At 45.4% G+C, this 27,349-nt stretch overlaps 1 protein-coding gene and 1 long non-coding RNA gene across 6 annotated transcripts in view; one reads left to right on the forward strand and one right to left on the reverse strand.

The window, feature by feature from the left end:
- Positions 1-27,349, reverse strand: part of LOC309338751 — a 565,035-nt gene that overhangs the window by 397,302 nt on the left and 140,384 nt on the right. The gene's annotated exons all lie outside the window — the stretch shown is intronic.
- The window catches only part of TMEM63B (transmembrane protein 63B), a 76,354-nt gene that overhangs the window by 45,097 nt on the left and 3,908 nt on the right, over positions 1-27,349 (forward strand). For all 5 annotated transcript variants that reach the window (XM_081856054.1, XM_081856052.1, XM_081856055.1 and 2 more), the window contains 19 exons: positions 4,782-4,872; positions 6,083-6,120; positions 6,750-6,892; positions 9,646-9,697; positions 9,901-10,009; positions 11,346-11,416; positions 12,504-12,584; positions 12,990-13,113; positions 14,497-14,630; positions 15,262-15,399; positions 15,669-15,822; positions 17,986-18,092; positions 18,845-18,931; positions 20,436-20,501; positions 21,093-21,255; positions 22,473-22,578; positions 23,699-23,866; positions 25,637-25,752; positions 26,561-26,644. In XM_081856054.1, the coding sequence (XP_081712180.1) occupies positions 4,782-4,872; positions 6,083-6,120; positions 6,750-6,892; positions 9,646-9,697; positions 9,901-10,009; positions 11,346-11,416; positions 12,504-12,584; positions 12,990-13,113; positions 14,497-14,630; positions 15,262-15,399; positions 15,669-15,822; positions 17,986-18,092; positions 18,845-18,931; positions 20,436-20,501; positions 21,093-21,255; positions 22,473-22,578; positions 23,699-23,866; positions 25,637-25,752; positions 26,561-26,644 (2,032 nt within the window). The remainder of the gene's footprint in view (positions 1-4,781; positions 4,873-6,082; positions 6,121-6,749; positions 6,893-9,645; positions 9,698-9,900; positions 10,010-11,345; positions 11,417-12,503; positions 12,585-12,989; positions 13,114-14,496; positions 14,631-15,261; positions 15,400-15,668; positions 15,823-17,985; positions 18,093-18,844; positions 18,932-20,435; positions 20,502-21,092; positions 21,256-22,472; positions 22,579-23,698; positions 23,867-25,636; positions 25,753-26,560; positions 26,645-27,349) is intronic.

Below are 27,349 nucleotides of genomic sequence, written 5' to 3' on the forward strand. Positions count from 1 at the left end.
TGGTCTGATTAATATTATATGGCCTTTTAAATGGGTGTCTTTTGGGGGGGGCAGGTTATTGTTTTGTTTTAGCTATTTATTTTGTGCTTTTATCCTGTATTTTTATCTTGTGACCCGCCCTGACATCTTTGGGTAAGGGGTGGTATATACATTTAAGAATCATAATCATAATAATGTTTCGTGAGATATGGCAACAAAAGGAAAACCTGGGCCTCACAATGACATGACAACCGGTTAATTTCTGAGAGGAGAGTGTTTAAACAGGCCAGGAGATGTGGTGAGGCTCATATTTGTGTGTGGAATCCCTGCGCCACTTGTCAGTTTTAGCTCCAGATTTGGGCAGGGAAAAGGGCTTGTGCCCCTCCAGTCAGGAGACCCACCTGCTACTCACCACCATTACTGCCAGCTGTTGCTGCCAGCAGGGAGGGAGGCAGGAAGGGACAGTGGAGAGGGGATGAAATAAGAAAAGATCAGTGGCAGCAGCACCTGCTGCTTCTCCTCTTCATCACCATCCTCACTCACTTGCTCACCTTCTTTGAACAATAGCAAAAAAAAAAAAAAAAAATTAAGATGGGGGAGCCATAGGGCAAGTTTGCTCTTGGGCCATGCGTTTGCCAGGGCATGTGTTTGCCAGCCATGCCGCCAGTCCCAAACAATTCCAAGATGGCTGTCTTTTATTACAGTCATACCTCAGGATAAATACGATAAGTATTTTCAGGTTGCGCTCTGCAGCGACCTGGAAGTAACGGAGTGCATTACTTCCAGGTTTTGCCGCTCGCGCATGTGTAGACAGTAGAAATGACGTAATGCGCGGAAGTGGCGAAACGTGACCCGCTCAGATGCGCAGTCGCGTCTTACGTTCTGTTCAGGCTGCAAACGGGGCTCCGGAACGGATCCCCGTTCGCATCCTGAGGTACCACTGTACTGCATTTATATCCCTGTTTTCTGCAAAGGGGGGTGGGTACATGGTTCTCCTCCTCCCCATTTTTATCCTCATAACAGCCCTTTGAGGTAGGTTAGGCTAAGAGACCTGAAGTCCCCCAGCAACAGTCATGGCTGAGCGGGGGCAAACTTCAAACCCTTGTCTCCTAGATCCTAGGCAAACACGCTTAACCACCACCCCAAACCTGGCACAGCACTACTTGTTGATGAATGGAAGATTCACTAAATGGGTGTGGAGGCCTACTTGATTATCATCCCACATGTTCCAGGAGTGAGTCCTAGCATAAGAAAAGCAGGCTTCCATGCCGAGCCCTAAATCCTAGTTACTGGTAAGTGGCCCAGCCTAGCAGCTATTACAGTCTGGTCACAGGGCGTGTATTTCGCTGCATAGCACATTGCTTCCTCCTCACTGGCACAGTATGGAAGTTTCATCACACACAGTGTTTGGTAGCTCGGTGATAGAGTGTCTCAGCACTGCATACAGGCCTCCCTGGGTCCATTCCCTGACATATCCAGGAAAAGCTGGAGTGTCTGTCCCCTGCCAGAAGATCTGAAGAGCCACTGCCAGTCAGTGCAGACAGCACTGAGCTGGGTGGAGGAATGGTCTGACTCAGCCTAAGGCAGTTTCCTATGTCCATAAATCTCCTTATCTTCTTCTGTCTTTATTACTCAATGTAGCCCTATTCTCCCCCTCTACAGCCACATTCACACCTGCTGGTGAATCAGTCATTTATTCTTCAGTGGGAGGAGGGGAGCATATGCCCACCCGCTCACAGGCAGATTTGAGGCGGGGGAGGGGGGATTTCGCAGCCCTACTGGGATCCACATTTCCACTTCTTACATCAGGCAGCGCCAAACCCACTTCTGAAATCTGCCTGGCAACATGCTGCCCTCCAGCTCCCCCTTGTGACTGTTCCCTTTCTATGTTCCCTTTTAATGCACCCTGTTGCGAACATTTAAACAAACGCGCAAGCAAGTCACTATTGCACAGAATAGTGCATTGGGATTAAAAAAGGGAAAGGCTACATGGTGCTCAGCTAATCTGTGTCTGGGACGTGAAGCTGTCATACCTTTTGTTTTCCCAGAGTGCCACTTGAGTGCACACTATACAATACATCTGCAGTCCCCTTTTAGGGCTTGGAGGCATTTGGCCACTGTTCCGATCTGTGAACAGGGGAAGGAGTGGAGGCCAGACTCCATGCTGTTGCCTTGCTTACATGACTCCCTTCTCTCTTAACTAATGCTAAATGTGCATTAATCATCCAGGTCCCTGCAGGGCCTTACCACAAAGCCTCTCTTGCTAGCCTCCAGACTTCTTGAAAATCCAGATGGGTCAGTTTAAAAAATATTGTCATAGAGGTTAGGCAAGCAACACCCCTCCAGTGTGTGTGTGTGTGTGTGTGTGTGTGTGAAATGAGCTGTACCTTTTGAGAACCTGCTTGTACTCTGAAAGCTCATTCTGATGGTGAGCAGAGAATCACAAGGATGGGGCAATACTTTCTCCTCTGTGCTCAAAATGAGAAGCAGGCAGCACTGCCTCCGCTGGTCCCAGAGAGGCCTCTTGCCACTCACATGGTCTGAAAAGACCAACAGGGGTTGAAGCATCTGCAGCTGGGTTGGGAAACATGTGGCTCTCCAGATTTTTCAGGACTACAACTCCGATCATCCCTGGCCCTTGGCTGTGCTGGCTCTGGCTGATGGCGGGTTGGAGCTCAACTTCTGGAGGTCACCAAGTCAGCCACCCCTGATCTAGAGCACTGCTTACGTTCTGTGCTCTTGATGCCCAGAAGAAACACAATCTAGACAAGCGCTATAAAAAGCTCTACCGCGTATCAACCATTTCACATACTCTGGGGTAATTCTGTTCATCTCCTGCAATGTTACAAATACCCGACATAGAATTTAGAGAATTTCAGCTTTCAAATACACATGCATGCATACTTCTAATCTTTTTGGCTTACATGGTGTTGGGAGCTAATCATGGTGACAATAATTAGTTAAGTGGGCAGAAATCATTGAGCTTTTAATGACACATTGAATGCTACATACATAATAAACCACATTATGCACTCAGGAATTCAAATTGTTTATCACCTACTGTATCATCCGGAAGATGAACAAGGTACATTTCCAACTCCTAAAATTTCCATCTAATACAGCCTAAATTCCATAGTCAACTGAAAGGATTTCTGTTCAAAACTCTAGTTTACTTTATGCATATTGTTATTTCTGCCACTAACAGTTTCATCTTCCTAACCCATGTTTTTAATTTGGTACTCTGCACTATCCTGTGTGACACTGAGATCCTTAGGTGTTTGCTGGAGAAAAGAGGTTTTCTTTCTGCCTTGGTAGCCATGTGTGTGCTGTCTTCCAATAATTCCATAGGAGCCTCCCTGACTTGTCACAAGAGGGAAAATGCAGGCCATCACATCTGACCAGTTGTTGATTTCACCTTCTTCTTGTTCGCTCATCTCCTTTTCAGAAGACTTAACCTTCTCTTTCTCGCATCTCCTGACTGTCGTATGCAAGTTTGGCTGCATAGTAGGTGATGGGTGGCCTGGATTGCTTCTGTCCAATTGCTTCTGTCCAATGGATTGCTTCTGGCACACTAGTGGTGTCTGAATTCTTTGGGCATCGCTGATGGGGCCTTGTGGTGTTGGAGCAGTCTGGTGAATAAAAGCCCATCTCTTTCTCTTACGTTGCAATGTTAACGCCACTTACCTAGCAGTAAGCCCCATTGAATTCAGTAGGACTTACTTCTGAGTAGGCATGGTTAGGATTGCACTGATAGTCACAAACTACTCATTTAAAAAAAAAAATCATTATCATTTATTCCAGTAGCCCTTTCCTGGCCATAAAAGATGCATTCTATTTACCTTGCATGTGTAAAGTAGATTAGGTTGAGGGACCAGTAACCTGTCAAAGACCACGAGGATATATTTGGTTATTTGTATTTTTAAAATTATCTCTCCTTTCTAGTGCCCATGTATCATTTCATAAGCTGCCTTTCCCCCTCAAAAATGGCCATATCTTTTCTGCTGCAAGCACATGGATTAGGCTGTTGCCGCAGGATTAAGCTCTGTGTTGGAAATTGGAATTCATGAGCAGAGCCACATGTATATTGCAATTCCATAGGAGTGCAGAACGTAACATCTGGCATTGGGCACACACCTTAGCTGACTGGAAATATTTCAGTTTTTAACAATGCTCCTAGCTGTTAGGGCTGCTGAGACATGCTCAAAAGAATACGGACAATGCCTGCTGAAATCTCCAAGGTGGCTGAATGAGAATCCAGCAGTTGAGGACTAGATTTCTTTTGCCTGGTCTTTGCCTTACTCCATGAGTAGCAAAAGCGTGACAAAGCATAGCAAAAGCAAAGAAAAAAGAGGGGGGAAAGCTTTAGAGTGCAGAATAAATGAAAGTACATGAAATTTTATGTGAATTGAGAGCATCTATACAGGATAAAGACTTGAGATTTTTCTTGATGCAGCACTTTGATTGGGTGCAGAGTACACACATCCCTGCTTATGAAGCAGCCCTGGAAGTGCATCACAGACGCCCATGTCTAGACCTAAACCTCTAAGGCTGCTTCTGTGGAGCCCAGCATCTTGGCTCTTGTGATGGAGAGGTTTGCATTGGATCAGAGTAAAGGGAAAGAGAAGGGCAATCTCTGCTAATGGCTTTTTTCTCTCTTGCCTTTTCTCTCTCTGGACTCTCTGGAAGTTTTCTCTTCATCTCGCCTGGGGCAAACTGGCTTGCGTTAACTACTCTGGTGGCCTTCTGGTTTTCTCAGCCTCTTCCCAGGCCCTGATTAACTGTCCCCTCTGTTGCAATTCCAGTGTGGCGTCCGCCTTGCATTCTGACAGCCATGACCGCTACGAGCGCCTCACTTCCGTCTCCAGCTCTGTGGACTTTGACCAAAGAGACAATGTGAGTGGCAGGCAAAAGGAATCCAGAGTTTTCCCAGCAGCGCTCTGCAATTAAGCTCTTGCATCAAGGAAAATGGGAAATGGAGGGGTGGCGGTGCTCCTTGCTCAATTTCAATGTGCACAGTGATGATCGATAGTGGGGATGTGGTGTGAGCAAAGTCCCCTAATGTTATTGATCACGTAGGGCAAGTGCATGACAAGCCACATACAAGGGGCAATTTCCACTCCAGTTGGGTCTCAGGAGGGAAGACGTAACATTTGCAGCAGGAGTAGCACCCTCTGTGGCTGTAACTTAATTAACAAAAATGGATGTTGCAATGTGCTGCACAGTTGCTGTGATGTTATTTCATAGAATTGTAGAGTTGTCGGGTGGGGGGGCGGGGATAGCCAACATTTAAGGAGTCAGTATCTAAGGTTGTCAAGCAGCTTCTAATGAAGGCAAGGTGTTTGAGCCTTCACAATATTCAGAGCTGGGACCTAGAAGAGCTTCAGCTTCTATCAAAATTTTGGAGAACAACAATATTAAAGAGCTGGCATTTCCCAGCCCAAGGGCTCTTCCTGGGATTGCATGCCAGCAGGTATGGCCTGAGGCAAAAAGTAGGTTGGACTTTTACAGCTGGGATAGCATGAGACTCTTAATCTCAGGGTTGTGGGTTTGAGCCCCACCTTGGGCAAAAGATTCCTGTATTGCAGGGGATTGGACTAGATGACCCAGGTAGTCCCTTTCAACTCAACAATTCTGTGATTTATACAATAGGCCACGTTCAGTTTCACAAAATTCAGAGCTTAAACACCTATTCCTTTCTAGACAAGCATGAAGCATTGTTGCAGTACAAGGCATGTTCCACCCATCAAAAGCACTTGAGGGGAGGGTGCAGAGCAGGGCCAGCAAGGGGTATCCTAGGCAGAGCCCTTAGGGGCAGATAAAGAAGCCTAGGGGGCCACATGCAAGCCTGAGGCCTGGGGTTCTGCACCCTAACTTACAGTGACTTGTAGTGATTATATGGCAAGTTTGTCCATGTGGGCTTGTTTGTAACCTTACATGTCTTAGAACTGATCTGGCCGTTGCCTCGTTTCAGTTCTTCCATCTTGGTAGGAGAAGCTTGTAGATCTGAGGTTGTAGGGGGCTCTGTACTAGTTGAGAAAAAGTAGCAAAGTGGGGGAAAGCGAAAGAACTCTGATTAACTTGGGCTTGTTTTGTCTCCGCACAGGGCTTCTGCTCCTGGCTGACGGCAATCTTCAGGATAAAGTAAGTTCTCCCATCTCCATGCAGAAGGTCCCCACTTCTTGTTCTTGCATCTAACACCAGCCGTCAGAAGGAGCAACATGGCAGAAGTCCTGACACTGCAGGGTCATATCACTGTTGTCATTCATTGTTAGACCAGGGGCTCTTTAGAATCGAGAGCAGGGATGGGGAACCTGATGCCCTCCAGTGCTTGTTGGGCTCCAGCTCCCCTTAGCTGCAGCCAGCCTGGCCAGTGTGGGATGATGGAAGCTGTAGTCCCTGAGCCAAAGGTCCCCAGCCCAAGAATAAGGATCCTCTGTTGCTCAAGATGAAAACAGATTTAGTCCTCAGGCTCTCCTGGATTAATTAAAGATGGCAGGACCTGAATCCTCAGTATATAGACTGAGAGCACTGGTGGGAAACAGAGCTGATAATAATTCTGCTGCCAAACACAAATGTTCTGCGACCCAGGGGAGCTAGAAGCAGAAGGGTGGAAATAGAGGCTAGTGAAATTTGACAGCATTTGGGCAGGGGAGTAAGGGGGGCAGCAGTGCACTCACTTCATTGCTCTGAAATGTTGACTGCGCATCACACCTTGCCCCCACGATTCCTCTAGGTAGCCAGCAGCTCACCCCCTTTCTGTTCCTTCCCAGGGATGATGAGATCCGGGAGAAGTGTGGGGCCGACGCAGTCCATTACCTCTCCTTCCAGCGGCACATCATTGGTCTGCTGGTGGCTGTGGGCGTCCTCTCTGTGGGCATCGTTCTGCCAGTGAACTTCTCAGGGGACCTGCTAGGTAAGGGGAGAGGCGGCTTCTTACTATTCCTGCTGGGAAAGTATTAGACAATCTCACTCAGTTCTGGGAGGGACCTGCTCATCCTAGTGCTGGCTAAAGAGGCTAAAGAGAATAGTGGTGATTCAGACACAGGGGCATGTCTTTCTATTTCAAATAGCTCGCCATGACGCAGGAGGACCCCTTGGGAGTACTAAAAGGAAGCATGAGGAGAAATAATCAATGCTAACAGTCATTTCAACCTGAGCTTTCTAGCTCTTCATCGCTGAGCTTTAGGACTGAGTGAGCTGCAATCTCTACATCTATCCCCAAACCTGGATGGTACAGCCTGAAAAGGAGGATATTTTACCTCCCGGCTCTAAGTGGGAAATTGGGATCAGGGGGTGCCCATCCGATAGCATACATCTTTCTACCCTAATTGCACTATTTACCCAATTAGGAGACTTTTTGGCAGTCAGCCTGGCTGTGCTCATCTGCCCGGCTTAAAGAATCATTCAAGGGATTATATGGAATGGAGGAAATGCTTTCTTCCCAATCTTGGTTAAACTTCCCCAAGAATCCTTTTAGCATTGAAGCAGACAAAACACATAAAAGCTTATAGCCCCCGCCCACATTTGCTGACCTCTTAAGCTCCAGAGAGTTTAGACCACCTGGCAGATGAATAATCCTGAAGATGGGTGGGAAATTAGGGCCAATGGATGGGCTCCCCTGACCCCAACTGACCTCTGACCCCTTTAGGTCCTTGGCTAAAGGGAAGCAAGGGACAGACCATTTTCCACTCTTCAGACTAAGACTGTACCGGCACTTTACCCTCTTGTTGCCAAGTTCGGCCTCGTTTGGTCTTCCATTTTGAACCAATATTTTTCTAGAAATCTAGAGGTTAATTGACAAAGCACAGTGTTTTACATAAGAGGAATTTCTGTCTAACTCTGCTTGTCTGCCAGAAGGTTCTGCCACTGCCTTGACTAAATAGTGTAGTCATGTACTCAGAAGTAAGCCCTATTGCATTCACCAGGCCTTACGCTCAGGTAAGCGTGTATAGGATTGCAGCTTAAAGTTTATCCTCCCTCCCAGACAGCTAGTCAAACACCATGCTGTTTTGAGTTTAGACTTTGTTAATGTTACCAGCATATGGTGTCGGTCTTTCAGAAGCCTTAAACTATCAGCTTACAACCTAAAGCTCGGTAATGCAGTTCAACAAAGCATACAGCTACAATTAGTTTGATGGTGGGTTCAGTTTCTATTTCATACTACAGTATTTTTTAAAAAAACAAACAAACATGATAATGTTTGGGTTTGTTTTCTGATTTTTAATAGAGTTATACCTCTAATAATACATTATTCTCAAAATATAAAATATAGACTAAGATAAACAACATTAAGTTCCCAAGTCTTATCAGCTCTTGTTTAAGTTGCTGCCATCTTGGAGGTCCAAGCAAGAGAGCTTCAGATGGTAGGATGCTCATACATTCAAACATCATATCATTTTATACAGTTTTGTAAAATCATATGAAGATGTTAACTGCTTCATAAATTTGGCACACAATCTAAACTATCCAATTGTTTCTTGAGATTAAAATATATAAAAGAATACCCCTCCTTAGTAAATTATTATTCCTAAGCAAAAAGTCCCATATATTTCTATTAGATAAGGTCAATCCTAAATTTATTAATTCACTTTTGGCAAGTCTTAACTCAGATTTTTAACCATAAAATACGTGACCTTTTGCAACTAATGTTTACAATTTTCTAACATGAAATTATTGACCCTTTACATTGATTATTATTTATTGACCATTAACAAAACTTTAAGTACATGTTAATAGATAGACCATCTGACTGGCCTAATTCCCCTCTGACCTGAGTCACAGGGTTTTGACACAGCATTCTTTTTATAGAAATGATACCGATCATTTGGTGAATTAAGTAAGTTACCAGAATTCATTATAGCCCTTTGCTCTGTGGGCAGCAGCCTCCAGGAAATGCCAGAGATGAATTTGGGATGAGATGAATTTCATTTATATTCTGCCAGAGCCCTGGGACATTTATAGTAATGGCTCACCCCATTGTGCAGATTCAAACCGTCAACCTTCTGATCAGCATGCCCAAGAGGCTCCATGGTTTAGACCACAGCGCCACCCACATCCCAGCTTCTGCCAACCTAGCAGTTCAAAAGCATTCCAGTGCAAGTAGATAAATAGGTACCACTGTGGCAGGAAGGTAAATGGTGTTTCTGTGCACTCTGGTTTCTGTCACGGTGTTCCGTTGTGCCAGAAGCAGTTTAGTCATGCTGGCCACATGACCCAGAAAGCTGTCTCTGGACAAACACTGGCTCCCTTGGCCTGAAAGCGAGATGAGCACCACATCCCATAGTTGGCTTTGACTGGACTTAACCATCCAGGGTTCCTTTACCTTACCTTATAGTAATGGCAATGAAGTTTTTCATGGTATTCATCCTTTTCAATAAACCATGAGATACTTGGATGAAATGGTTAAGGTTGGAAGTTGAATCTCTGGAGCAGCTCAAAAAGAAGTAAATGAATAGTCACTAAATGAAGAAAGATTGAGCGTCAGCAGAAGAGCATGGAGAATTTCAAAGTCTCCCATTACAGCAGGCATTGGGCTGTTTGCCTCATCATCTAATCCAAGCCACTTTGAGTCTCTCTGATAAAAGCAGAGCAATTTCTTTCCAGCAGCTTGATGCCTTCTCATTGCATTGCACCCAATTCATGATTCTTTACTTGTTTTCTTGCCAGAGAACAACCCCTACAGCTTTGGGAGAACAACTATTGCTAACTTGAAATCTGGGTAAGTATGATATTGGGGTGCCATCAAGGAACCATGTTTTCCAAAAAGGAGGAGGAGGAGGAGGAGGAAATATTCATATTATTGAAGGGGACTATTATCTGGGAGGCTTGTGGATTAGCACTGGGATAAATGGGCTGACCCAAAATGCAGAAGATACATTCAAGCAGAGATAAGTATTGGGCATTTCCTTTCCCTTGTGACAGGAATAACCTGTTATGGCTGCACACGTCCTTTGCCTTCCTGTACCTGTTGCTGACTGTGTACAGCATGCGCCGGCACACCTCCAAGATGCGCTACAAGGAGGATGATTTGGTAAGTCCAAACTGGCATCCAGCTAGACTTGGTCAACTGGAGCAAGCAACCTCCTTAATTGGGTGATGTCCTACAGTAGGTCATGGGCACTGCATTTCCTGCTCCTCTGATTTTTAAGCTTCTCTTTTTCATGCTCCTTTTGCAATTGTGATATCTGTTTACTTGTTTCAGGCATGTGAGTTTGGGGAGCTTTCCTTAGTACCTTTTCTAATAGTTCGGGTTTTTTAAAAATACATTGTTCTGACCTTCTTTCAGTTATTATTTTGCCATTAAATGAGATCCTGTTCTCTTCAAACACACCCTTTCCTACCTCCCTGGTGCCAACCCAGACGTAATTATCATTTATTATTTACATGATGCCATCAGGAATAAAAACGTTCAGATATTAGCCTTGAAGAATTTAAAATTCAACTCAGCAGGGACAATGGAGGAATGAGATAGAGGGGAAAACATGAAGAAGAGGAATCTGTTTTATTTATTTAGAATTGCTTCTATTCTACTCTTCTTTCCTAATGAGATCAGAGTGGCATATAATTAAAAAACAGTAACAGAGTATGTAAAATAACAAACAACATTGCTCTCCTAGCAGTGCAACAATAAAACTGCTAGCACATTTGCAAAGCTAAGCAGTGTCCAGTATGGTTTCAAATTGGATTGGGGGCTGCGTGTTGAGATTCCTGCGTTGCAGGGGGTTGACTAGATGACCCTCGGAATCCCTTCCAACTCTGCAATTCCATGACTAAACGTAAAGCAGCCAAAATATCCACTATTGCAAAGAAAAGTTTTAAGTGCCTCCCTGATATGCAAACAGTGAAGTAATATGACTCTCCCAGGAGAGGGAATTCCAAGGGTTGGGAGGGTGGCACAGAAAAGGCCCTATTGAGCAATGCATTATTATGGAAAGCTGATTGGGAAACGAGAGGGACCTCTGTGGAAGAGCTCAGGTCTTGAGCAGGAGTATGTGGGGAAATGCAGTCCTGGTCTCAGTTCATTTAGGCCAGGAAATGGATAGGCAGCCAATGAATCTGGTAAAAAGGAGAGTACCACGAACCCTATGTATGACCCCCATGAAAAGCCTAGTTGCCATATTCTGAACAGACTGAAGTTTCCAAATGGTCTTCAAAGGTAACCCCACTTAGAGCTTATGAACAATGATAAGACATATTCCATTTCTGCTTCTCCATTTCACTTGATTTGAGAGCAGGGTACATTTAACATAAATTCACAACACATAAATCCCATAAACTGATAGTTCGCTTGGGCTTAGTCTCCATTTCCTGCTTCAACTGTGAAAGACCTCAGATCTAACGTTCTCTCTGCCTCTTGTCTGCTCCAGGTGAAGCGAACTCTCTTCATTAACGGAATCTCAAAGTATGCCGAACCTGAAAAGATCAGAAAGCATTTTGAGTGAGTCTTGTTCCCTGGATCCTTTAATTCTTAGCTCGACCCTCCTCTGACAAAGAAAAAAATATATAAATCAGATATATATATAAATCTTTGGATAATTTTTTAACCCAACACCGTACCTTTGTATGCCTTAGATCAGAGCTAGCCAATGTAGTTCCCTCCAGCTGTTGTTTGCTGCAGCTCCCAGCTCCCTTGAGCAATACATGGGCCAGACCATTGGTACATCTAGCTCAGTATTGTCTACACTGGCAGGCAGCAGCTTCTCAGGATTTCAGCTTCTCCTGGAGATGTTGAGGATTGAGCCTGGTACTTTCTGCAAGCAAGGCTGATTCTCTGCCGCTGAGCTCTGTCCCTGAAGGGAATTGTAGTGCAGGAACGTTTTCTACCCTTGCCTTAGATCAGGGATAGGCAAACTCAGCCCTCCAGATGTTTTGGGACTACAACTCCCATCATCCCTAGCTAACAGGACCACTGGTCAGGGATGATGGGAGCTGTAGTCCCAAAACACCTGGAGGGCCGAGTTTGCATATGCCTGCCTTAGATGGACATGGTGTCACCCTAGGACAGGGGATGCATTCACTTCTGGGCAAGCTTACAGGGTTCACATGCTAGAAATGGGCAGGGCTTCTACACATACATCCATGTCCCTCTCTGTCCTCCATCCAGGCATGCAAGAGGTATTATTATCAGGTAGGCAAAAGCATTCATGGAAGGTGCATGGCAAGGCCAATGAGGGGGGTGACCTGAGGAGAAGGGAAGCGCCTGGGAGTGGGGGGCAGAAGTGTGACCTGGAGAGAATTCGGAGGGCCACATTTGGCTCCTGCTCCTGCAGTTCCACACCCTCTGCCTTAGGTGGTTGTTACACTTCTTAACAGGAATGATGGGCACTTACTTCTTTCAGTTCCTGCCCCCCCACTTGCTCCTACAGAGCTTCAGCATGCAGCTGAATCAAAAGCTGAAGAAGCCTTCCTTTTCAGAGTCAAATGTGCCGTTTCAAGCCTGTTCCTTGAATAGGAACTCAACCGGGTTTTGCCAACCCTGCAGGTTTCTAATAAGCTCCTGCATTGTTCCTTTTTCCCGACTGCAGGGAAGCCTACGCCAACTGCACGGTACTGGAAGCACGTCCCTGCTATGATGTGGCCCGGCTGATGTTTCTTGATGCAGAGAGGTACAGTCTGGGATTCGTAGGGAATGGGGGCTTTTAAACCTGATGCGAGCAAGGAGAGGTCGGTGTGTGTGTGTGTGTGTGTGTGTGTGTGTGAAATGCGCAGTTTAGCCTGCCGTGAGGTTGCTTATGCAGCGGCAAGCCACATCCAGTTCTAGCACCGCTGTTCACAAATCCTAGGTTTCCAACAGTAGTGGGAGAGGGTACAGTTCAGAGGTGAGGGCAGGCGAAGCCAAGCTGAAAAGAACAGGAAGGAACAGGAACAGGAAGAACAGGAAGTGAATATACTGCAGGACTCAGTTGTGCAGAAGACCCCATGCACGCTTGCTTTCTTTCACACCCCAATTTGCCTGCTTTGTCTTGCTAGCTTCTCTGAGCTTCCTCTTCCCCTGCACTCTTCTGTTTCAGGAAAAAAGCAGAGCGTGGAAAGATCTACTTCACCAACTTGCAGTCCAAGGAGAACACACCCTCCATGATCAATCCCAAGCCCTGTGGCCATCTCTGCTGTTGTGCCATCAAAGGCTGTGAAGAGGTGCAGAGGGGGGAGCAGGGAAATGCAGGGGACTGAGGGGTCCCTGCATAAGGGAGGGGGGGTTTTGATGGCCACAGGTCCATTTTTACCACTAACGGCACTCTGTGAGGCTCATGCTTGTGGAGAAAGTTGTGCCAGGGATCCAGTGGTCACCTAAGCATGGGCCTTTGGGTTGGATCCAAATTGTCCCTTCCACAATTTGTTCGTTCCATTTCAGGGAAGGGTCTGAGATTCAGTAGAGACTCCTGCTGAAGGAAGTGAGGCATTTTTCTGCAACCACCAGTGCCAGCTTCCACACTGCTATGGGGGGTCCGCAACACAAGATCTCAATGTTGTGGGTCACAGGAGGCTTTTGGGGTGGGGTGGGGGAGAATTAGCTAAAATCACCTCTGTCCTCCATGCTTCCTCCAGCAGGGAATCCCATTAGTAGCGTTCCACCTATGCAAAGTTTGGATCCAACCCTGTCTTGGCTGCTGTCCCCTTATCTGTTTCATAGTATCTCTTGAGAACCCTCTGCAGAATACATGTGCCCTGTTCAGCTGTCCTTTTCCTGCACAGTTGCAACTGATGTACCCTAATAATCAAGTGGCCCTTTTATTATGCAAGAAGATCTGCATCCAGTTGTTCCATTCTATACTCACAGCAACTGTCTGGGTGAGATTAGACTGAGGAACTTGCTCAAAGCCACACAAAGGAGCTTAGTGGGTGATGAACCCAATTCTTCCTAGTTCAGGTCTACCATCTAGCCCTACAATAACAGAGCAAACTAAAACCCCTTTTTGCCAGGCTGCCAGGGTGGATGGCTAGATTGGGCAGAAGTGTTGCTCTCCCCAGCCTTGCCAGCGTCACCCTAGAGAGTGACACCAGCATCACTCCTACAGTTCAGAGTTTGTTGTTCCACCTGCTGAGTGGATGGCAGCAGTGGATAGCCCTGGAATGGGGCGTTCTTGGGCCACAGGGAGGAGCTGGGTCAGTTGCAGATCTCTTGAACCCTGAGCCAGCCCCACAACTATCACATTAGGTTCAAACTGGGTCCAGTTGCTAGGCCATTTCCAGGCTGGCACAGTGCTCTGCCTGTCCCTCACCCTTACCTTCTGATCCAGCATGCTTGGCAGGGCTACAAATGACCCTGCTGCTCCAGGTAGCAGCTGGGGTTAAGACTGAACCCCAGTGCTTTATCATACAAGAGCCTGTGAAACCAAAATATCAAGCGGCTGGTTCAGATGACCAGTTGGTTCCCACTCACTGGGCAGCCACTGATCCTGAATAAATTGGAATTCAGTACCGCTGTGTGTTGGGCTAACATGCCATAAGTTAGCCCATCGTTTGAGGTGGCGATGTGGCTGCAGGGCTTGTGTTCTCACCTTGTGCATGGTTGCCTAGGTGGAAGCCATGGAGTATTACACCAAACTGGAGGAGAAGCTGAAGGAGGACTACAAGAAGGAAAAGGAAAAGGTGAACGAGAAGCCGTTGGGCATGGCCTTTGTCACTTTCCACAACGAGGCCATTACAGCCATGTGAGTGCCGGGAGCACAGGGTGATGGGGAAGAATCATTTTGATGGCTGGGAGGGAGGGAGGGAGGGAGGGAGAACATTTCCCAGAAAAAGGCAACTTGGGTGTCGTTTTAAACAAAGATGGTGGATGGAAACTTTTAAAACTATTACTTTTAAGCACTTACTTCAAAACTGCAATGATTTTTTGGTTTCTTAGAACTGCTGACAGACAGACAGATCTATCTACCTACAAACTATCATTTTCTAAAACTCCAGTCATGTTCCCCTTTTGCCTGTCTTATTCAAAGACAGAGTTTTAGTTGTGACTAGTAAAGCAGCTGAATGAGGCAATAGCTACTGCCACATTGCAGAGACTTGAGAAGGCCTCTGGCCCTCCTCCAAGGAAGCTTCATCTGTCCTCCTCTCCTCCTCCTCCTCCTCCTCCTTTTCTTCTACTAGACACAATGGTTATGTTCTGTCGGTGCTCTCATGCCTCTGAATCTCGGTTGCTAGGAATCACAGGTGGGCAGGCTGCTCTTGGGCTCAGGTCCCACAGGCCTCTGCTTGGCCTCTGTGAGAACAGGATGCTGGGCTAGAGATTGTGCCACTGACCCAGCAGACTTGCCTTACGTTCTGATGTTCTTCTTCCTCCAGAATCCTTAAGGACTTCAATGTGTGCAAGTGCCAGGGCTGCAAGTGCCGTGGGGAACCCAAGGCCTCGTCCTGCAGCGAGTCTCTCCATGTCTCCAACTGGGCAGTCTCATATGCGCCTGACCCTCAGAATATTTACTGGTAAACAAAATGGTGCCTCCCTGTGGCCTAAACTGGGAATTTGCCATCCTGGCGCCATGCTTTGTGCAGGACTCTTTCTGGACTGCATGGATGCTTCTCCATAGGCTTGTTGTTAAGGTAGCTATTGGTAGCGGAGTGTTTTTAAAGGGGATGCAGCCACACGAGGACTGGATGCCACAAGGTTTTCCAAAAGCCCCTCCGGTCCAATGTCTCCAGTGTTGGGTTCTGCCACCCTTAAAGTTTGGTTCTTCGCTTTGTCTCTCCTTCAGGGAACACCTGTCCATTCGTGGCTTCATTTGGTGGTTCCGCTGCCTGATCATCAATGTGGTGCTCTTCATCCTGCTCTTCTTCCTCACCACTCCTGCCATCATCATCACCACTATGGACAAGTTCAATGTCACCAAGCCTGTTGAGTACTTGAATGTAAGACCTTGACCCGAGAGATTTGGAACTTCCCTTCTCTCTAGCTCCATGACACAGGAGGGGAACGGCCTTTGAAAAGTGGCTATTTCCCTTCATATTCAGTAGGATTAAGCCCAGCCTCATGAGCCCAGCCCTCTGTGGTTTTGTGGAAACAGAGCAGGAGCAAATTATATTCATGTAGCTATCACTGCACTGTTTGTGTCCTCATGCGGTCAGTGAGGTTGCAAGGAGAAATGACGAGTGTGTGTGTGTGTCTGTGTGTGTGTGTGTGTGTGTGTGTGAGAGAGAGAGAGAGAGAGAGAGAGAGAGAGAGAGAGAGAACACCTTTGATAGCATAGAACAAGTACATACTTTTAACCTGTGAATAAAAATTCATGGTACTATGTCTTTTTGAAACTTAAGTTCATTCCTTCTGGTTCCCTGTATAATTCTAAGTGCTATAATTACATTCCTTAATGTAATTGTGATAACTTGACTTGAGGTAGCAGTCTCTGAGGTCCATGTATTATGGGACTGTGGGACCATATAACATCTGGCTCAAGTGATGATGTTATCTGTTGGATCTCAAAGATGTAATTCCACTAGTGGTCAGTGTTTAGAAACTACTACTTTTAAATTAAGTTTGTCTAATTTCGTTTGCACAAATGAAAGGGAAATTATTGACTCAAACCAATCTAGCAAGACCGGTGGTATTGAAATGGTGTGTGTTCATGCTCAACAGCAAATGACACATTACCAACCAGTTGCCAGCTAAATCAGCTTATATAACTAAACAGATCCAGCTGTGTGTGTGTTCTTTAATGGCACTCCCCTGTGTGATGTTGCCAGTCATTTGTTGAAATTTAAATTAATTAAACTGGCCTTAGGAATTCTGCCAGCCAATTTCTCCAAGTTAAATACAACCATGCATTTACAGTACTGAGGCTCATTAAATAAAAATAACTACAAGTTTCTCCTCAAGTAGTTTGTGGGAGATCTGAACTGACTTGTACTGAGTGTGCAATACTTGAATCAGATAACAAAGAATCCTTCTGCTTTTAAGATAATGAATATTTGTATAAACTTGGCTTATCTGTTAGTATACTGGTTCTTAAAATATGGGGTGGACTCATCTTAGTCAGACATGGTTCTGGGGCATGAAATAGTAAGTGCTTTCATCTTTGCCAAGAGAGCATCCTGGGTGCATTGAATACTTCTGGTGTTTCAAATGGTGTTAATTCACCTGGCAGAGGACTCTTTCACTGGCATGCTTTGGATTTGTGGGGATCACTGCAACCTCACCCATTCTCTTCCCAATGTAATTCGGAACAGAGTTCAGAAAAAGCTGCTGCTTTGTTCCTATTCTCTTTTCCTGTGCCTGGTTTTAGGAGGAGTTCAAAGATCTCTTACGCTATTTCTCATGTATCCCAAACCACAAATCCTGGCCTGCAGTGGCAGGCAGTAGACACACACTTGTGTGCAAATATCTTTGCATGCTTACCTACAGAACTGATTGTTCAAGCTGTGTTGTATAGGGGGACAGAAAGCAGAGTAAGCTTTGAATTCAAGAGTTGTGAGAAACACAGGGCTGGCAGCTACAACTGGACTAACATAGATAGGCAGGTCAGGAAACACACTCATTCCAAAACAGACTACAGTGGTGCCCCGCAAGACGAACGCCTCGCAAGACAGAAAACCCGCTAGACGAAAGGGTTTTCCGTTTTGGAGGCGCTTCGCAAAACGAATTTCCCTATGGGCTTGCTTTGCAAGACGAAAATGTCTTGCGAGTTCCTGCGGGGTTTTTTCCCTTTTTTCCCCCTTTTCCTAAGCCCTAAGCCGCTTATCAGCTGATCCGCTAAAAGCCGCTAAACCGCTAATAGCGCTAATCCGCTAAGCTGTCAATGGGCTTGCTTCGCAAGACGAAAAAACCGCTATACGAAGAGCCTCACGGAACGGATTAATTTCGTCTTGCGAGGCACCACTGTAGTAATAATCTCTCAAGAAAAGAACACCATGCTGTAATATCAATATTGGATTTATATATTTCACACACATACACGTGTTATGATAACATACAACCAACTTAGCCAACCTAGTGCTCTGCCATTGCACACTTTGTATTCTTGGTTGCTATATATTATTCAGAGCAAGTGACTGATTGTTTCTTTTTCTTTCTCTTTCCAGAATCCCATCATTACCCAGTTCTTCCCCACCCTGCTGCTGTGGGCCTTTTCTGCTCTGCTTCCCACAATTGTGTACTATTCGGCATTCTTTGAAGCCCACTGGACCAGGTAAAATGGGGAGATTGTCTCTTCCTGCCTGAGAGCTGAACTACTCAGAATCTCTGCTCAGGCCCAGCTGCACTGCACTAAGATTTGATTTCTATGGACTTCATGTTTCTTCTTTTAGCAAACTTTAGAAAAAACTTCATGCTTCTTCAAATCCCATGAATCCCTACTGAGGAAAATAATAAAAGGCAAAAATATATTGTTCCAAGTTCTTGTTTTTGCAACCAGTGTTCTTCTCTGATATGTATTTTATTCCTAGAGTTCTACAGTATTAATCTAACAGTATATTGCAAACTACCTTGAGAGCCATTATAGGATGGAAATATGGTGTATACATTTAAAAATATTAAATCAAGGAGGCCTTGCCAGCCCTTATTCACATGTTATGTTATGCATACCTTAATCTGTACCTCAGGAGGGTAGCAGCACAAGAAGAAGCCTTTTCAGTGGTGGCCCCCTTGCTTGTGGAAGGCCCTCCCCAGGGAGGCATGCCTGATACCTTCAGTATCTTTTTTTAGACACCAGGCAAGGATTGTTCTCTTTTCCTGGGTTTTTGGACCTTAATTTGGAGGGGCAGGCATTTGTGGCCTCCTTTAGTGGGGCAGGATTTGTTGGTCCTGCCTTTTAATTGTTAAGCTGTGTTTTTCGGTAGCTTGGTTGCTCTTATTTGTTTTAATGTAACTAGTTTTGGGTCACTCTTTCAGAAAAGTAATTATCACATATAATAACTAATAATAAATTATCTGTGCCACTAGGTCTGGAGAGAACAGAACAACCATGCACAAGTGCTACACTTTCCTCATCTTCATGGTATTGCTGCTGCCATCGCTGGGCTTGAGCAGGTAAAAGAAAGGTTGCTGAGTAGAAGAGAACATATCTGGGATGGATCCAAAATATCTATTCTTTCCAATGGTGGTGGCAACTTTCACCATTTCCCCCTTTCTCCTGTGTCTCTCTGGAGTAGAGTGCTGCAGGGGAAAGGAGGAATTGCCAAAATCACCTCCCTGCCAAGAAACAGCACCACTGCTGAAATCTCACCCCAAATGGATGGGATCTTGCCCAAAATTGGTGCCGATGGTAGCAGCGCTTCTCTGCTGTTGGCTGTGGTGGTGGGGCTGGCAGGACATCCGCAAGCGTGCCACCTGGGGGCTTCAGCCACCTGAGGCAACAGCCTCACCGTGCCTAATGGCTGGACTGACTCTGGCTGTTGTACATCAAAGCAGTGAGGTTGAATGTCAACTCAACATGCACACATCTCCACACCATGTATTTTCAATTCTCAAGTGTTCATACAGTCTCTTCTTTGTTGTTTTCATTTTTAATTGAGAAATGAGAGGGTGCATTGCAGGACATCACAATAACCTCCATTCAGTGTGTATAAGATTTGAACAATTTGAATAATTAGCTCAAGGAGAATTGAAATGGTCTGTTAAAATTGGAGCTGAGGTGAAAAGCTTGGCTTCAGTCATTGGGATAGTAAGGCTACAGTCCTGGGCCTACTCACCTTGGAGTAAGCAATGAATGTAGTAGAGTACACACATAGAGAATTTTGCTGAATATTACCTTGAATGAGGCCTGCTTTCTGAGCTTCAGTTCCCTATCTCTAAAAAGAAATATTGAATGGCCTACTTGTGGGATCTTGTGAATGGAAAGCGTGTGTGTATGTGTATCTCCACAGTAAAGTAAAACAAATAGGATTAATTATTATAATAATACAATTTGTAACAAAATGAGTACCAGAAATATGAGAAATGATTCCTTTGAAGTCTAAGTATCCTTTATTTTTGAAAAAAAGTAAGTTACTTTAAAACAACACTAGAAGGCCAGCATATCTAAAATGCTTATTTTTTTGTTGTCTGGTTGTAATACATGCTTTGTTTTCTTAAGTGGCTGTATTGTATAGGCGGATTTGCTTCTATAAATGTAACCTCCTCTAGAACTGCATTAGTAATAAGACCCAGTAAATGCAAAAATAAATTAATAATGGTTTCATTCCCCCATCCTTGGCCTAAAAGAATGGAAGCATCTTTTGTTCTGCTATCGATCTCTTTTAAATCAATGCTTTTAAAGCAATCCCTATATAAATATAATGCCAGTGTGGCATCAGGAGCTTATCCGAGGAGGGAGAGAAAGAATACACAATAAGAAACTGGGCTGGGTTGTTTAATGTGGCCTAGAGCTTTTTCTTGGTCATGGTCTGAGGCAGAGGGCTGGCCTTAGATGGACTGGGGCCTTGACCCAGCATAGCAAATAGAGCCTCATGAGAAGTTTGCTAACACTGCAGTGGCATCCCAAGTGCCTCTTGGTAATAATTACTCTGCACTCTTTGTGTGCTTCTCTTTCTAGTCTGGATGTATTTTTCCGCTGGCTGTTTGACAAAAAGTTCCTGGCAGAGGCTGCTGTGAGATTTGAGTAAGTAAAGCCTTAAGAGGAGGGAAGTGCGTGGTTTGGTGCCATGCCTACTGTGGTGCAAATCTCTGCTTCTCACAATCTTCTCCTCCCACTACGTCGTGCTTCCCTTGGTAGACCACTGTCCGATAACATCAAGCCATTTAAGCACCTGCCCATATGCTGTCAAAAACTTATCCTTCGATGCTCCTAGTTGCCATATTTCCTTAAATTACCTACTGTGTAGGCTGTGAATAAGACAAAGCTTTATTTTCTTTGTGAAGGTGGGACACAGAGACCATGCTAACAGAGACACACCTACCACAGTTGGGGAATAAAGGAAAACCACTGTATGTGAACCAACATGGTAACACAGGTGGATGTAGGAGTCACACGTGTGTTAGACAGCTAATAGCCCCTAATTGGTGGTTCAGGCAGTGGGGACATCCTACACAAGGAGAAAATGACTCAGATGAAGTAGTCAAGGGCATCAGTATATCCACATCTGACCCAAAATTTACTACCCGTCTTCCATTCTGTTAATCCCCACGCTACATTCCATTTGCTTTCCTGGTTGTGAAGCTTTTTTCTATTGCCCTCCTTTCTCTTTCCCAGGTGTGTGTTCTTGCCAGACAACGGGGCCTTCTTTGTGAACTATGTTATTGCCTCTGCCTTCATTGGGAATGCCATGGACTTGCTGCGCATCCCCGGCCTCCTGATGTACATGATTCGCCTCTGCCTTGCCCGCTCAGCTGCTGAACGCAAGAATGTCAAACGGGTACGTGGCTCATGCCAGCAAGAGTTGGTCCAGTCACACAACTAAGGACAAAACTGGAACCATACGTCATAAGGGGATATTTGACTGCTTCCTGGAGCGACCCACAGACACAATTGTCTAAAGGTTTCAAAACAGTGGTGCTTTGAAGACAATTTGGAGGCAGCCCTGTTTAGGGAAGCTTTTAATGTTTGAGGCATTACTGTATTTTAATATTGTGTTGGAAGCCACCCAGAGTGGCTGGGGAAATTATTGTTGTTGTTGTTGTTGTTGTTGTTGTTGTTGTTGTTGTTGTTGTTGTTGTTGTTAGGGAGGTTCTTTTGCCTTGTAGTGTTAAAAACAACAACATGGATATAAGACCCCCAAAAAATCATATCTTGGGCTGTCAACCTATCATATTAAATTTATAATATTCTCTTTAGTCAATTACCGTATTTTTTGCACCATGACACTCACTTTTTTCCTCCTAAAAAGTAAGGGGAAATGTTTGTGCGTGTTATGGAGGGAATGCCTACAGGTGGCATGCCTACAGATTTTCCTCCTCTAAAAACTACGTGCGTGTTATGGTCGGGTGCGTGTTATAGAGTAATCAATCCAATTTGCATATGGATTTTAAAAAATTGGTTCTGGGACTAGAAGCATCTTTTTTTATTTTAGATTATATATTCGTGTATCATAGCAAGCATTATCTTAGGGGAGACATTTTTGCTGCGTGTGAGAGTTTAATTTTAACCTGCCTGCTTAATCAGGGATAATTTTTCTATTCAAAAGGTCTCCCCCTCCTCTCAGTTAATCTTAATGAACTAACGTATTAAATGTTGCAACCCAAATTATATCCTGTAGATCCTTCTGTTGAGCTCCTAGATACTTGAATTTATTTTATTCAGAAAACCTGCACAAGTATTCCACAATCCGGGCACAGTCACTATGAAGGCCCTCACTCTCACCCCCACCCCCACCCCAAATAGCCTGGCTCCCAGGTGACCTTAAGCCAAGGCATTGACATACTGAAGTGATTGCAACTTGCCTGTTTCCATAGCAACTTAGGGAGCCCAACTTCCAGTACCATCTTGGTGTGAGTGCCTCACTGTGAATCTGTGGACAAACGGACTTGTGAAAATCGTGGCTTGTTTTGACACACATCCAGAATATAGTCATGTGGGCTCCTCACTCAGACATTCATGTGTACGCCAACAGGATCTCTGTTTCTTGCCTTTCAGCATCAGGCCTACGAGTTCCAGTTCGGGGCTGCTTATGCCTGGATGATGTGTGTCTTCACTGTGGTAATGACTTACAGTATCACCTGCCCCATCATTGTCCCGTTTGGTAGGTACCACAACATCTCCTTGGACTTCCTTTGCCTAGCACAGTCATAGCTAACAGTGGTCAGGGATGATGGGAGTTGTAGTCCCAAAACATCTGGAGGGCCAAGTTTGGCCATGCCTGGCCTAGCAGGTTTTTAATACACCAAATACCTAAAGGCAGCAGACATAGATATATTCACAATGGGTTTTGTGTCAATTCATTACAGTGAGTTTCTTAAGATGACACCTGGGTGATAACATAGCAACTGACTCTAATCTTGTGATCTGTGGGTTCAAGGTAGCTTGAATGAGATTTGCAAGCTCCCATTTTGTGATTCATTTCCTGCTGGAAGCTTAGGCCAGGTACAGCATTGGGGTTGGCACTGTCGGCCACTTGCCAATGACCTGAGGTGACCCACCATCCAGCTTCCCCTCTGTTTACTTTAGGCAAGTAAGTAACAGAGGCAGCAAGAAAGTCAGTGTAGCCAACAATGCAGACACCGTTTCAGGGAGTGGGACCCTATCTCTGGGACCCCAATGTAGTACTGCTCCAAAAATATCCTATACTGGACCTCCCCAAAGCATTGTGGGAGAATTAAAACAATAGATGTCATGAGTAGTGCTTAATCTGCTGGCTGTACTGGCATTTTTGGTATCTGCCTGCTTCAAGGTAAAGGGAGTAGAACAGAACTGCTGTCTCCTGGGGCCATTTTGGTAGCTTGTCTACCACCACCTGAGGCAGATTTTCTCTCACTACCACCCAACAAGGGGTGTTTTTATCAGCTCCACTGCTGCCCAAGGAAGGGACATCTTCTGCCACTGCCAAGGGAAGGACTTCATTGCCACTGAAGAGCTTATGTTGTGCGGTCTAATAAGGACCCCTCCAAAGCTGGCACCAGTCCTGGCTGAAGAATTTGTTTTGGCGACCCAGCAAAGTTGTGGCTAAGTAGGTAATTTTTTCAAGCTTCCTCCATTCCTCCAGAAACAAGGAAGCTGCCAAACGAAGCATTGGTCTCTCATATGTCTGATGCCTATAGAAGCTGTTTAATAGGCATCTAACAAGTGGAAATAATTAATAAGTAAAGCTGCTGTTCATTTAGCCTTCCAGCTGATGATTGCTCCATCCCTCCCCATTCTGTTAGGCCTGATGTATATGCTACTGAAGCACCTGGTGGACAGGTACAACCTCTATTACGCCTACCTGCCTGCCAAGCTGGATAAAAAGATCCATTCAGGGGCTGTGAACCAGGTGGTGGCAGCACCTATCCTCTGCCTCTTTTGGCTCCTTTTCTTCTCCACCGTGCGCACAGGTAAGCAGATTCTTTTACGTCCAGTCTGATTTGCTAACGTCTGCCTTTATAATAAATATAAAGGAAAAATCGAAGACATAATAGGTTGAAATGTATAATATTGAATAAGATTTGAAAGAGGGTAAGGAATTGCTGAATTTGATTGTGTAAAGGGGAACACAGAAAAGGGAGATGTGAGGAAGTCAGGAAAGAGGGTTATAAAGATAATAAGCAAAAAACTAGATTTTCTTTGTTTTCTGTTTTTTCTTATTTTTTTTTCTCTTATGTTTTTTATTGTGCTTCTTAGTCTTGTTGGATTGTGTTGTTTTTTATTGTCTTTCTCTTTTGTTTTGTTTGATTGTGATACTTGTTTTATTATATAAAATCTTAATAAATATCTTTATAAAAAAATATAATAAATATAGAAGGGTTTTCAGTGAGACATTGATGCCCAAGGTTCAAGAAGCATGCTGAGCAGCTGCTCCACAAGCAGTGCAGATGGAACCACCTTCTGATCATTAGAAAGTGCAATTAAATGAGTTAATTGTGTTAATCTGGAGCAGATATGGGGAACTTGCAAGATCAGGTACGTTCAGTCCCAGGACCCATTTTTAAGTAAAACATGCATTAGGGGACCCACATCTTAATCTTTTACCATATACAGTATTTGCATTGTGGTAGTGCTCCTGTTGTGACCCACTTTGGATCAGGTTGCTCAAGACCAGTGCTCTAGATTTCCCCGGCCATCAGCTCCCATCATCCCTTCCTATTGGCCAAGCTTGCTGTGGATTATGGGAGATGGATTCCAACAAGGTCTGGAGTGGCCATGGGTGGAATTCACTGTGTTGAAGAGATAGCAAAAGCCCTGTGTATCGTCACTGTGATGTTTAAGAGATTGCAGGTGGCAGCTCCATACCATGGAACACGGTCCCAAATGGCCAACTTGAGGGCTTCAAAAGAGGATGAGACAGATTCACAGAGGATAAGGCTATCAATGGCTCCTAGCCATGATGGCTGGGCTCTGCTTTGATGGCCAGAGGTAGTAGTGCTTCTGAATACCGGTTGCTGGAAACCACAGGTGCCAAGAGGGCTGTTGTGTTTGGGTCCTGCTTGTGGACTTTCCACCGGCATTTGGTTGGCCACTGTGAGAACAGGATGCCTGGACTAGGTGGTCCAGTAGCCTGACCCAGCAGGCTCTTCTTATGTCAAAATGTGGCCTGTGAGGGGTGGGAGAGATAACAATCTGACCCTCTGGAGTAAAAATAAATAAATATTCCCCACCCCAATCTATTGTTTCTTCATGGGCTACTGCCTCCATTTTGCTCCTTCTGAATGGGAACCTATGACCTGACACAAAGCAATGTCACTTGGAGCCATCTCTGCCCACAAAACGTCACTTCTGTAACATAAGAGCCCACCCTGGCTGTCATGGGGACCTGTGTTGCCACACATAACCATTGTATAGCCACTCTGGAGTGCCACAACAGATGATAAAGATGAAAGGATCTTCTTTCCCATCTTGGTTACACACACACACACACACACACACACACACACACCATGATTGCTGTTCAAAATGGTGAATGTTGGGTGAGTGTGGAGGGGGTAGAATGCCTAGCTGAAGGTGGCCATGCTTCAGCAGAGAAGTGGCTTGCCCTGTTCTTTAGGTCAGCAGCTATAATGAGAGAGGACCAAGGCTTAAAGTAAAGCCCCCGGAGCGAAGAGCAAAGGCAGAGAAAAGAGAAGGTATATACTTGGCAACCTTGACAGAGGTTATTTTGCATTCCTCAGGGTTCCTGGCTCTCACGTCCATGTTCACCTTCGTGGTTCTCGTCATCACCATTGTGATCTGCTTGTGTCATGTCTGCTTTGGACACTTCAAATACCTCAGTGCTCACAATTACAAGGTAATTATAGTGGAAGGGCGTTTTCAGGGCAACTGAAAGGGTTATGTGGTGACTTCTCCTAAGAACTGCTTCACGTGTTTCCCTAGAGAGATTTGGGAAGGGGGCAGAATCCCAGGCACACCTGTGTGTTGAAGAGATGGGGAAAGCCCTGTGTACACTTGTATACACATATGAAGACAGTGGGCTTGCCTCTTGTGCCTCAACATGTGTACCCACAATTGGATACATGTCCTGCAAGAGGCAGACTCCATTCTGAGATGAAAAAAGACCACCTCCTAATCCCTTGTTTTTTGTCTTGGTCTTTCTGCCCTCATTGCATGTCTCAGCCACTTTAGGAGCTATGTGGGGGCTGAACCAATTCCGTGGTCCCTCCCCACAGAAGGAAAGCCCTGGCAGGGGAAACCAGCCCCTCTCGCTGTTCTTCCATTTTCAGGAGCCATGTGAGAAGAAACTGTGAAGAAGTAGTTTCCATAGTGATGCAGATACATGGAACTTGGCCTTCAAAGTTTTATTGCTGTGGAGGCTCAGAGTTTCTTTCTGCTCCTCTTCCACATGCAGAGCACCTGAAGCCCAGCTCTTGCACATAGCTGTCAACATTTCCCTTTTTTTAAGGGAAATCCCCTTATTCCGAATAGGATTCCTAGCAAGAAAAGGGAAAAGTTGACAGCTATCCTCCTGCAGTGATTACCACCACCGGCACCATTCTGGTTGCATCATGTAGAAACATTCCTGCAGGGCAGGCAGGTCCAGAACTGGCAAGCTGCTGCCTTTGCTGTTTGGTTTCCTGCCACACGTTTCTGTCTTCCAGATCGACCACACAGAGGTGGATGCTGTAGATGGGAGGGAGAACGGACGGCCTGCTGCCAGCCACCCGCCAGCTCCAAAATCAGCTGTGAGTCTCCGGCTCCTCCGCTTGCCTTCTGCAACGTCGGATATTCTGTGCCCTCTTATGTCTGAGTTTGGGGAGGAGGAGGAGGAGGAGGAGGAGGAGGAGGGAGAGGCCTTTGCAGATTTCCTATCAGGCCCCCACCTTTTTGGCTGTACACGAGCAGCATCCACGGAGCATGGGCAGAAAACAGGCCTCTCTGTTACTGGCCCTTTCTGAGATGATGGACCGGCAACCTCACTCTGCCCCTCCCCCGGTGCTGTTTGTTCACTTTCTGCCTCTGTCTCTCAGCTTGGACAGTGAAGCCAGACTGGTCAGTGCCCCTTTCTCTTCTGCTTTCTGGCTCCTAACGCATCGGCATGCTCTGCAGAAAGAGCTGCGGCTGTCATTTCCCAATGCAAGTTAGTTTTGAGTGGGACGGGAATCTTTAATTCATTCAAGGCTTTGTGAGTCACCCCCTTTCCCTGCACCCCAAGTTGCCCGAGGTCCAAACTGTCTGCAGACAAGCACTGTGGAGATGTCAAAGGCTGCAGTCACACCACACAAAAGAGCAGCTCCGGAGCCAAATCCTAAGTATTAGCTTAATTGGGGGCAGGGAGGAAACACACACTGAAAACAAGTGGATTGGTTACCCTAAAAATGTAGAAAATAGAGAGAGCCTGTATTATTATCATCCTCATCCTCATCCATTTAACACAGCATTTTAGTTGT

Source organism: Podarcis erhardii (genome assembly GCF_964252035.2).
Source record: "Podarcis erhardii genome assembly, chromosome: 3".
Lineage (NCBI taxonomy): Eukaryota > Metazoa > Chordata > Lepidosauria > Squamata > Lacertidae > Podarcis > Podarcis erhardii.